At 57.2% G+C, this 12336-nt stretch overlaps 1 protein-coding gene across 1 annotated transcript in view; it reads left to right on the top strand.

The window, feature by feature from the left end:
- The first annotated feature begins 1312 nt into the window (after positions 1-1312).
- GALNT16 (polypeptide N-acetylgalactosaminyltransferase 16) overlaps positions 1313-12336 on the top strand; it is a 94223-nt gene continuing 83199 nt past the window's right edge. The window contains exons 1-2 of the mRNA XM_055130956.1: positions 1313-1331; positions 1677-1969. Coding sequence (XP_054986931.1) covers positions 1793-1969 — 177 coding nt within the window. The 5' untranslated portion in view covers positions 1313-1331; positions 1677-1792. The remainder of the gene's footprint in view (positions 1332-1676; positions 1970-12336) is intronic.

Here is a 12336-nt window from a genome sequence, read left to right as displayed (position 1 = left end):
AGTTCTATTCCCAGTGCTGGAGAAATGGGCACATTCTTGGTGCCAAGGCTGTGTGTATGTGGGCTGAGGGGGTACAGCGCTGACCTCACCTCCTGCTCCCCAAGGGGTCCTCATTCGGAGACCCTGATCTTATCAGGCCTGCAGATAAGCCCAGGGCCAGTAGCACTATCAGGAGGTGAATCCTCTGCCAATGCTTGCCCTGGCACTCACGGGCTTCTCAGTTCTAGACTCATTCCATGTTCAGACCACATCCTGGCCCTGCTAGGCAGCTCCCTTCCTAAAACACATCAAGTAGTTCCATCCTCTGCACTCTTTTTTTTTTTTTTTGGTTGAGGGGAGGGGGGGAAGGTGGCTGGGTGGGCCACACCTGGTGGTGCTCAGGGATCATTCTTGGAGTGCTCAAGAAACCACATTCGAGCCAGGGCTAGAAATGGAATAAGTTGTGTGCAGGGCAAGAGCCTTACCCCTTACTATCTCTCCAGCCCATTCTCTGGACCTTTGCTGGGGTTACTGCATCAAAGGGGTGACCTGCCTACCCCTCCCCCCTTCCTGCCTCTGAAGATCTTCCTGGAAGGAGACTCACTCCACCAGGGCGCATCAATTTGGCACAGACTCTCATCAAAGGGGTCAGAAGCCTTCCCTAGGACTCCTTGCCAAGAAACTATTTCTTCCTCTGGGACCCCTACTTGTTTTGCTTATTTAACATGTATCCATGGAGCTCCTGCTCTGTAACAAGCCCTGTATGGACCTGAGAACTGACGTGGCCCACCTTGCCTTTTGCACTGTATCTTTTGCAGTATGTCCAGGGAACCAGATAGAGGGGTCAGGTGGCTTCTAGATGGGGCGCTCCTGGTCCCGTAGCCGCTTGGCCGCCAGCGAATCTCCCACCTCCACGGCCCTTCCTTCCTTCTCTGCCTCCGAGTTGTTCCAGGGACAGCGAGGCAGGCTGGAGGGAAGCGGCAGGAGAGCAGGTCCATGAAGGATGTGGCGCTGTGGGACGTACCCACCACCCCACCACCCCCAACCCAAACATCCTTTCACGGGGCTGTGAAACAGCATTGCTCCCCCTTGGCTCGCTCCCAATGTCAAGTGCACCAGCTTCCAATCCCTCTTCGGGGCGGGCCCTCGGGCGGCAGCGGAGGATTCCAGCAAACTCCACGCGGGCTCGCCCAGCGGCCTCTGCCTGAGGACCCGGCCACACGCACCTTCTTGCAGCTCGCGCCCGAGCGCGGTTCAGAGCGCAGCCCAGAGCCGCAGCTCCGCGGCGCGGGCCCGGGCCGGGGTCGCGCATCTCCAGCCAGTGACTCAGGGCCGCTCGGCGGTGGATGGAGGTAGGCGGGACCGGCCGGGGCCGCGCGGGGGCAGCGGCCGGGAGCGGAGGCCGCCGCTGGCCCGTGGCCATTCCGCCGAGAGCGTCTGCCTCGCCGGGTGCCCCCCTCCCCCCCGCCTGGCGTCACTTCGCACCCGCCGCGCTGCACTCGCCGTGCGCAGCTGCCCGGGCGGCCCGCGGGGGCTGGAGCGCGGGGCGGGCTGTGCGCGCGAATGAATGGGCGCCCGGGGGACGCGCGCGCTCGGGGCTGAAGGGCATTAGGACCGTGAGGATCGCTCGTGCGCCTGTCTCTCCCCATCACCACCCCCCCTCCACCCCCCACCTCTCTCCTTTTTCTGCTCTGCAGGACTGAGCAGCCGGGCGCGAGCGAAAACAAACAGCTGGGGCTGCGAGCGCCCCCGCCCCGGCCCCGAGCGCACACTCCGGCCCGGGCCCCCCTACCCGGGCGCCCGGCCGCCCACCATGAGGAAGATCCGCGCCAATGCCATCGCCATCCTGACCGTAGCCTGGATCCTGGGCACTTTCTACTACTTATGGCAGGACAACCGAGCCCACGCAGCATCCTCGGGCAGCCGGGGCGCGCCGAGGGCCGGCGGGAGGCCGGAGCCGCTCCGCGAGGACCGCACCATCCCGCTCATTGTGAGTCGGGGCCGGGGAGCCGCGGGGGGAGCCGCGCCGCGCGTCCCAGCCCCGTGCGGCTGCGGGAGGGCGCGGGGGGCCCGGCCGGGGGGGCTGCGTGTCCGCCGCGCCGCGCCGCGCCGGCTTTGTAGCTGTTGGAGCATTCCTGCTCGTTGTTATGGTAACCCCTGTCGGGCTGGCGGGGCCGGGGCGCACGGATGGGGGTGGGGCGGGGGGTGACAGCCAGTGGGGGTTGGGAGAAAGTGCTGCAAGTTTGGTGGGCCCGGCGTGCGCGCGCGGACTGGGAACGTGGCGTCTCTCTCGGCACCGCGCCGCTGGGCTGGGGGCCGCGGACCGGCCGGCTGGACCTTGCGCCGGCACCCCAGAACCGCGCGCTGCTGAGCGCGTAGGTGGCAGTGCGCCCCCCGCCCCACTGGCCCCCGCGTCCAGCCTGCTGGGGCCAAAGGACGTGGAAGGTGGAGGCGGAGGTGTGTAACTGAATAAAGCCGCATCTCTAGGGACCGTGTCCGTTCTGTGTCTCTTCCCCCACCCCCAGTTCCCAGCCCGTGAATGCTTGAAGCGGCCCCTTTGACACGGGAGAACTCTCCCCCACGAACACCCCCTTGCCTTCTCTGACCAGGAAAGGGAGTCATCCTGGACGCACCCCCTCGCCCCAATCCCAGAAAAGGGGTGAGCGGGGCAGGGTGTGCGCCCGGGCTCGGGGCTTCCCTCTCCCCGGGTCACAGCGGGGGCCAAACAAAGGCGACGGACGCCGCCAGGGCCTCCGCAGAGCTGCAGGGAGCCCCTCGGCCTTCCGGGGACCCGGGTTGGGGCATGTGGGGCCCCCGCCGCCCTGCAGGGGGCGTTCCTGTCGCCGCCCCCGCCCCGGTGACAGCTCGGCGTGGCGGTGGCACCTGTTGAGGCGGGAGGCTCGGGGACCCGCGCCGAGACTCACGGGCCGGGCGCAGGTGGTGGGCGAGAGCCCGGGACGCCGCTGGCGAGCGACCACCCGGGGGCCAGCCGGGGGTGGGGGGCCGAGTGCGGGGCTGGGACCCCGGGAGCGTGTCGGTGCCCGGGCCTGGAGAGGGGAGCGGGAGGAGCAGCTGCGGGGCGTGGGGGGGGAGATGCGGGGTCGGGAGAGCAACGGCCGGCTGGAATCCCTGCTAGCTGCGCGCGAGCATTGCAGCTGAGCCCTCTGGACGTGGGGGGCCGTCTGTATGGAAGTGATTTCCTAGTCCCGTCCTGCCCCAGGCTCCAGGTCTTGTTCCCACCCAGGGAAGAAAGACAACCCCCACCCCACCCCTCGCCCGCCCCGCGAGCCCCCGCCCCAGCCCGAGTTCCCAGCTCCGCAGGAACGGACCTTGGGGACCGTTAGCCCACCGCTCCGTTCCCCCCAGCTCGGCAGCCTGCTCCAACTCCGGCTGCGAGCCGCGCTAGGCGAGGGCTCCCGTGCACGGTTTTCCCAAGCAGAAAGTGGGAGAGGGAGAAAAGAGCCAACGTGTGGGAAGAGCCAGCAAGTGTTGGGGTCTTGGGGTGACCCCTAGGGAGCTTCCGCCGCGCTGGAGCTCGGAGACGCCCCCCACCCCCACCCCCAGCCCAGGGCGGGCCTGGACTCCGCGGCAGGGTCAGGCTGCGCAGCTGTTCCCAGCCGCTCCGTGGGCGACCAGGTGGGAGGAGGGTCGGAGCTGGAGGAGGAGCGAGGGCCAGAGGAGGGGCCTCCCGCCGGCCTTGCTGCAGAGCGGGACTTGCTTCTACAGCAGAGCGAGCGCCCCTCCCTCGCAGTGTTGGGGGACACTCACTGGGAAGGGTGGGAATGAGAGGTCGGCCATCCTCCCGCCCCTCCGGAGAGCAGCCTCGTTCGCTCTTTTAGTTCCGACAGCGTTGTGGACGAGAAAGGGGCTGTGGACTGATTGCTCAGCGTGGAGGGTGACAGTGGCGAGCCTGGGAGGTCCTTGGGAGCCTGGGATGGAGGTGCAGGAAGAGGGTGAGGACCGGGGTAGGGTGGGAGTGGAAGTCCAGGAAGTGAGCAGCCGCAAGTCAGCCGCTGGGCTCTGTGGTTTAGCTCTGGTCTCCAGCCACGTGGTGCCCTGAACGCTGCCTGGCCTTGTCTTGTAGTCCTGACCCAGCCAGGTTCCACTTCAGAGTGTGTGTGGTGATGGTGCGGGGTGAGGGGGTGGGCTCTCAGTCTTCTGCCCTGACTCCTCCTCCACCTGCGGCAGAGCATGATAGCATCTTCTTCCGATGCCCCAGTCTGCACCCAGCATGACTTCAATTCTTTGGGAGATGAGTGAAGCAGGATTGTTTCCCATCTCTGGGGGTAATCAGGGATCCAAGCGTCCTACAGCTCCCTAAGCTTTTTTTCCCAGCCCCAATCCGAGTGGCAGTAAAGAGGCAGGAAGGAGCATGCTCCAGGTCTCCCGGAAATGAACACTTTGCTCAGAGTCCAGGGGCAGGTACCCCTGACACTTGTTTTCCCCTTCAGATGGTTCTTAATCCCCTCTGGTCTTCTGGTCGTCTCATGCCTCTTTCTCACTGCCTGTGGATTTTCAGATTCTTAGGAAATGATGTGGTCAGGCTGGCTGACAGAGGCTGAGAAAATTTCAGACAGGCGTCACCCATATCAGCCCCTGGGGAATTTGAGTGGGGGGGAAAGGGAGGGTCTGTGCCGGAGCCTGGGCCAGCAGGACAGCACTCTGTGCCTCCAACAGTGTCTGGCCCCTCTGAAGCCAGCCAAGTTGCTTCTGGATCTTGGAGATGCTTGTTTGGCATGGTGGGGTGTTGGCATGGCAACCGTCTGGCCCGGATTTCTCAGAGAGGTCCTGATTTTTAATATTCTGTCGTGCTGTCTGCCCATGTGTCACGGATTTTCTAGGTGAAAAAAAAATTTGATTATGGAATCCGTAAAACTAAAAGGGAGTTGCTGACTCCTTCCCTCGCTGGCTGTGGTGCTGCGGCAGTTGCTGGATTCTCCATGCTGTACTTTGCGGGCAAGGCAGTGGATTTGGGGACACGGACTTAAGTCTGCACAGATGCCTGCAGGCACCGGGCAGCAGCTCAGGCAGGAGGCGGAGCAGACACGGGGGCCTCCACTGTCGCGGGGAGAGGAGGGGCGTTCAGTCTGGAGAAGAGCGGCCATGAGTTTGGTACCCTGGTTTCCCATCTGCTAATTCTTTAATGGGTTCTGGTGCGATGCTAAGGTGTTAGACGGAGTTTCACAGTCCAGACTATTTTTTTTTCTTTTCAGTTTTAGGGTTTCACCCGATGGTGTTCCCCTAGAACTTATATATGACAAGTGCATGCTCCAGCCCTCTAAGTGATCTCTCCAGCCCCCCAGAAATTGTTTTTAAAACAAGATCCATTTGGGTATTTCAGGCTCCGCACACTCCTCTGTCACAAGTCTCTTTTTTGGGAATCATGAAGGTCTCAATCAAAACTTTCCCTAATTTGGAGTTTCTTATGTGCGTTTGGGATACTGTTGAGTATGATGGATAAAGGACTTGACATCTCTGCACCTTGGTTAGTTAAATGTGGGTGCATTGGTTTCTATGCTCTTTTGTTTGTTTGGTATTTGTTGGTTTTTAATTTTTTTTTTTTTACTTTTTGGGTCACACCCAGCTATGCACAGGAGTTACTCTTGGCTCATGCACTCAGGAATTACTCCTGGCAGTGCTCAGGGAACCATATGGGGTGTTGGGAATCGAACCCGGGTTGGCCGTGTGCAAGGCAAACGCCCTACCCGCTGTGTTATCACTCCAGCCCCTGGATTTTAATTTTTTGATGGGAGCTACACCCAGGTTCAGGGGTTGCTCCTGGCTCTAGACTCAGGAATTACCTCCTGACAGTGCTCGGGGGACCATATGGGACACTAGAGATCAAACTCAGGTCACCCACATGCAAGGGAAACACCTACCAGCCATACTTTCTCTCTGGCCCTGATATCCAAGCTTTTTTGAGCAGACTATAGCTTCTTGGACAGCAAGTGATAGCTGCCCTTCTTGAAGGGAGTCTGTGGCATTAAGGGAGTTCTTTGGGCAGCTGCTGTGAGGTTTATTGCTTGCCAAGGGATATCCCTCTGTCAGGAGTAGGCCCTGCTGTATCTCTCGAATAGGGTCCCCACTTCTCTGCAGAAAGGAACAGAAATGATGACATTTCCAGAAGTGGCCTCTCAGAGAGGACATTTCCGTCAGAGCAGGATGGGTTTCTGTTTTATTACTAATGTGTGCGTTTTGGAACTGGGAACGGGACTCACCTAAATAGCAGAAAACATCATGTGTTATTTGTCCAGGTGCCACATGCAAAAATAGAGGCCAGAGAGCTAGCTCAGAGGGCTGGAGCACAGGCTTCGAGTGAGGCAGGTCCCCTTTGGATTCCCCAAATGGCATAGTCCCCGAGCATCAAAACAGAATGACAGAAAGAGGGTGGAGATGGAGAAAGGCAAACTTCACCATAGTTGCCTTTGCCAAAATGTTCAGTTGAAAGGGCCTGATTTGGGGCTGGAGCGATAGCACAGCAGGTAGGGCGTTTGCCTTGCACGGGCCGACCTGGGTTCGAATCCCAGCATCCCATATGGTCCCCTGAGCACAGCCAGGGGTAATTCCTGAGTGCATGAGCCAGGAATGACCTCTGTGCATTGCCAGGTGTGACCCAAAAAGAAAAAAAAAAGAAAGAAAGAAAGAAAGAAAGAAAGGACCTGATTTCTCACCACGGGGTGGAGAGACGGAGTCCCCACGGGTCATATTGAGACCCGCCTGGAGCACCTGGGAACAGACACCTAGTCCCCAACTGCCCACTCGTGGGGCACTGAGCCCCAAGACACAGTATTGCTTAGGCTGCCTTCTCACCTGGGGCCCTTTCTTTCTGTGCCTTAATAATATGCCCTCTCGCCCACTTTCTTCTGGGCTCTGTGAGCAAAGGAAGCTCTGGACTCTGGAGCTGCTATGTAAGCAGATGTGATGGGGCCAGGGGATTGCCCAGAGGTCCACGGTGCAGAAGGAGCCGAGGCAGCCCTTGGGGTCAGAGGCGAGCCTGCAACCAAGCAGTCTATTAAGTTAGAAGATTGAAAATTTGGGGCCGGAGCGATAGCACAGCGGGTAGGGCATTTGCCTTGCACGTGGCTGACCCGGATTCGATCCCTGGCATCCCATATGGCCCCCAAGCACTGCCAGGGGTAATTCCTGAGTGCAAAGCCTGGAGTAACCCCTGAGCATCGCTGGGTGTTACCCATAAAGCAAAAAAAAAAAAAAAAGATTGAAAATGTATCCCTTGTCTGCTCCTTGAAACACCTTATGCACCAACATTGGGGCAAAGGTGGGAGGGTCGTAAGCAGGTTGAAGACCCCCCACTTCCACAGAGGAGCAGGAGAGCTGAGCTGGGGCTGTGGGGGCAGCAAACCTCTCATTCCATCACACAGCCCTGGAACAGTCACCGCCGTCTACACTGGCGCTGGGAACGGCTTCCAGGGCCTGAATGTCTCTATCCTCTACTTGCTGCTTTGTGGTTTTGGAGCCGACTTCCCGGCCTGCCCCCCCCCCCCCCCAGCCCCGGCTTCTGTCACCTGTCCCTGCGGTTTGATAGTTTTGGATTCACTGGACGTGTTGATGTTGTTTTGGTTTTACAAGTTTTAACTCTTTGACTCCCCTGAGGTAGGTGCCTTGTAAGGTCCAGTTATCAGGTGTGTAAACAGATGCTCAGAGAAATTCCATGGCCTACCCATGGCCTAGGCTGTGCCTGTGAAACAAGGGGTTTCTGCCTCTGTGGCTTATGCTCATGTCTGCTTTCCCTGGACACTTCTTCAGGGCCAGATCCAGTCCATAGCAGCACCTGTCTTTCCCTAAGCACCAGGCCAGAGGGCCTGATTTCCCATCACGGGGTAGGGAGGCAGAGTCCCCACTGGGTCATATTGAGACCCACCTGGTGCACATGGGAACAACACAGAGGCTGGGCAGATAAGATACCTGGTCCCCACTTGCCCCCTCCTGGGGCACTGAGCTGGCGAGTCAGTTCCAAAAGCACAAGCAGCAACTAGGTACCTTGCTCTGTGGTCACTCCAAGAACTTTTTTCTTTTTCAACTCGGGGAAATATGCAAATGTCACGCAGAACAAAATGTTCTCTGTAAGAGAGCAGGATTAGGGGTAATCCTGCCCTATCTGTCAGCTTTCTCCAACATTTCCTATAATCAGGAACTGATAGGATGATAATGATATAGAAAACCAGGATAATCGTTTTATTGTTAAATTTTTATGGGGAGGGGGTGAACATTCTGCCATGCTGGGTGCCATGTGGTATCGGGGATCTAACTGTGGGCCTCTACATGCAAATCTGGTGCCCCAGGGCTTTGTGCCAACTCCTGAACCCCAGGAAAATTGTTTTTTATTGTTATGATTTTAATTTTTTCCATTATATATTTCATTATTTATATTTAATTAAAAATTTTGTGGTTTAGGGGCCCAGTGATGCTCTGTGTTTGGGGTTTGTTCCTGGTGATGCTCAGAGAACCTTTCAGTACTAGGGACCAAACCCAAGGTTCCTGCATGCAAAGCTGCACTCAGTGTGTTAGGCACTCTCTCCAGCCCTGGACTATTGCCTTTAAAAAACAAAACAAAACTTCACCCTTACTATATTAAGGGAGCACAGTAGCACTGTCATCCCATTGTTCATTGATTTGCTCGAGCAGGCACCAGTAACGTCTCCATTGTGAGACTTGTTGTTACTGTTTTTTGCGTATCAAATATGCCACCGGTAGCTTGCCAGGCTCTGCCGTATGAGTGGGATACTCTTGGTAGCTTGCCGGGCTCCCCAAGAGGGATGGAGGAATTGAGCCTGAGTCAGCCATGTGCAAGGCAAATACCCTACCCGCTGTGCTATCACCCCAGCCCACTATAATATACCAATTCTCAATTTTTTAAATCAAATAGGGCAGGGTCTTTGCTCAAAGGCTAGAGTGCATAATTTGCATGTTTTGGTCTCTGGCACCACATGACCCCCTAAGCACCACTGGGTGTGACCCCAAGTTTTAAAAAGAGTCAGTGATGGACTCAAGTTACCTTTGAATCTTTATAGTATAAAATTTCTTGGAGCCAAAGCAATAGTACAGTGGTCAGGGTGCATGTGGTTGACCCACGTTTGGTCCTTTGGCACCAAAATGGTCCCCCAAGTCCTGCTAGGAGCAATTGCTGAATGCAAAGCCAGGAATAACCCCAGAGCACCGCCAGGTGTGGCCCGCAAACAAAACAAAAGGGTAGATTTCTTAACCATATTTCCCGCTTCTGAATATCCCCTCAGTGCTGACCATGGAGCCAGCAGAGAGGGGGAGATGGACTTGAACAGTTCTGTAGGGCTCCACAGGCCAGAAGCAGGGGTCAGCAGAAGAGAGATTGCTTTTTCCCTGAAGGAAAACATGCTCCCTGAACTGGGCATCCCTGGAATGGTCCAGCGGCCAGCCTGGGTTCCGCTTCCTGCTCTCTGTGTCCAGGGGAGGGGGAATAGAGAGGCATGCGGTCCTTTCTCCCAACTCTCAAAGCCTCTGCACCAGAGTTGATAAAAGGGTCTAATTATTGCTCCCCAAGAGACCTGGCGCCCCAGAAAGCAGGGTGGGGAGAGCAGCCTGGGGCCAGGGAGCAGGTGACTTGAGAAACCCATCACTGTCCTGTTGCTGTTCTGTCCCTCCTCCTTCCTTTGGAGCTGCAGCACAGTAGGACGTGTGAGTCTCCAGAGTCCCCTCTCCCCCGAAACTTCCCCCCACAAAGGCTTGCCCACCTGCCTAGCCCCTGGAGTGTGACTTTCCCACATTCCATTTGCACTTCCCTGGTCCCGCTTGGGGAGAGTTTGCAGGTGCTGGTTCTGTCTCGCAGGCCCCTTCTCCCGCATCCATTTCCCTGTCGACAGAAGCCCTGTGTGGAGGGAGGGGGCCATGTGCTGCCTGCAGCTGACTGGGGCAGTCTCTGGAGTGGAAGTCAGGGCATTCTGCCTCAGAAGCCAGGCTGAAGACAGACTGAGAAACCTGTCAGGGATCCGTGCCATTCAGTGTCCAGGCGGGGCTGGCTGGGGAATGGAGTCATTCATTACAGAAGAACCTGCAGCAAAGTTGTCAAATAGATTAGTAAGGACTTGGCTCTGAAAGAGGCAACCCCGCGGGGCTGGGGCCATAGTACAGTGGTTCAGGTGCTTGCCTTGCACACAACAAGTCCTGCGTTCAATCCCCCACATCCCATATGGTTCCCCAGAGCACCTCTGGGAGTCATTCCTGAGTGCAGAGTCAGAAGTAAACCCTGAGCATCACCAGGTGTGACCCAAAAACAAAAAGTCATTTGCAAGGCCATCTGTTGCCTGAAGTTTTTCATTTCCTTAAAATGTGAGACGAGTGCAATCACGCATGAGCATGTGTGTGCAGGTGTGCAGTGGTCTGTGTGTGTGTGGGCGGGGGGGGGGTGGAGACTGGGGAGAGGATTGTGCCTGAAGAGATGCAAAAGCCCAAGCTCACAAAGTTCTTGTTGAACTTGTGAAGCAAGGCAGGATGGGGGCGGGAAATTGCTGCTTGGGAAGGGAAATTCCTGATCAAACCAACACTGCCCGCCCCCCCCCATACACACACACACACACACACACACACACACACACACACACACACACACACACACACACACACACCCCTTGGCTTCCACATCTGGCTCATCAGGTTCTCTTCGGATGCATTTGGGACTCATGAGGCAGGAACTTGGAATTCTTGCCCTTTTCTGTGCAGTAGAGCTGCAAAAAGGCTTCCCTGAACAAGGCCGGGGGCACCTGGGCGGCCTGGCAGATCAAAGACCCCAGGGGGTGGTGGTAGGGAATGGCAGGCACGAGGCATCCCTGGTGCCCAGGTGACTGGCGTGATAGGGCTTCCCACATGGCTGGCAGGCTGCCAGGGCACCATCCTTGAGGGTGAGGTCACCCAGACTCGGTTCCAGACTCGAGTCAGTCATGCCCTTTTAGAGGCTTTTTTCCAGAATTCCAGTTTTTTCCCCTCTCTCTCTCTCACAACAGCGCTGGCTTCCAGCTTCTTAAAACAAACAGCTGGGGGTGGGGGGCTGCTGACAGCTCCAGGTCTTTCATTTCAAAGGGGCCTGGCCTTGTGGGGGGGGGCGCAGCCAGGGGGAGCCCATGCTGCCCCCCAAAAGCTGTCGAATCTGTGGTCAGTTCTGGGAGTGCCGTGAGTACAGGGGCTAGTGGTGAGTTTCTGGCACCTCCTCATTCTTTCTGGGACTCTGCTTTGAAACCACCTCTGCCTCCCATTGAATCCCTCTCTGGGGGTCGGGTGGAGCTGGGGGAGGATGGGAAGCTGGAGTCATTCTGCCAGGGCTCAGGGGTACCATACTGCCTGAGGCGCAGGGGGAACTGTGATCACTTAGTGATGTCTGCTTTGAGGCTGCTGGCTTGAAAGAGTGAGGTGCTAAGTCTAAGACCCGGCTCCCAAACAGCTCACCAGCCCCTGGGGCCCGGGGGTCAGGGACCCCAGAAGGTAACGGAGGGCCTTTTGCAGTCACAAAGCGAAAGTTCATCCAAGAAGACAGCGGAGGCTGCCCATGACCATGTCTTAGCATAGTCTTGGTGTCACTTTGTGGGCCCGAGAATCTGGCCAGGGTCTTCTCCCAGAACCCACAAGGGAAATGACTGGCCCCAGGAAGTGCCCCAGGATTGCTGCATCCTGTGACCTTTTTGCCTGGTCTAATGTCACCTAGTCTTGAGCCCTTCCCATCAAAGTGGGGGCTTGACTGGGGTTGGGAGTCAGGTTGGGGTGGGCTGCTCGGAGAGCAGCAGCGCAGGAGGCTGAAGAACTAAAGGCCTGCGCGGGGGGCACAGTAGCCGCGTGGAGAGGGAAACCAGGGGAGTGCCAACAGGCCTGCACGAGAGTGCTGGGAGGAGCCAGGTCTGAAGTCTTTGGAAGCCCGGAGCCTAGCCGTGGGGCTCTGAGGGGAAGGCACAGCTGCCCTGGTCTAGACGGACCCAGGCGTGGTCCAGACTGTGGGGACCAATGTGGTCACTACCAGCCACATGTGACTCGTGAGCCCCTGACATGTGGCCAGTACAATGAAGGAACACTTTTTTAAAAAATTATTGAATTAGGGGCCAGGGAGATAGTACAGCAGATAGGGCATTTGCCTTGCACATAGTCAACCCGGGTTCGATCCCCAGCATCCCATATGATCCCCCAAGCACGCCAGGAGTAATTCCTGAGTGCAGAACCAGGAGTAACACCTGAGCATTGCTGGGTATGGCCCCCAAAAAGAAAAAAAAATTGAATTAATATGAATTGTAAAAACAGCCCCTCATTTTATTTATTGGGAAATTTTTAAGAGTACTTAATAGACATTACCAAACTTAACTGGATTACTGCCCCCTTTTCAGAAAA

The sequence above is a fragment of the Sorex araneus genome, chromosome 3 (genome assembly GCF_027595985.1).
Source record: "Sorex araneus isolate mSorAra2 chromosome 3, mSorAra2.pri, whole genome shotgun sequence".
Taxonomy (NCBI): Eukaryota; Metazoa; Chordata; class Mammalia; order Eulipotyphla; family Soricidae; genus Sorex; species Sorex araneus.
Note: the sequence above shows the minus strand (reverse complement) of the source record. Positions and strands in the feature narration are given on the sequence as shown.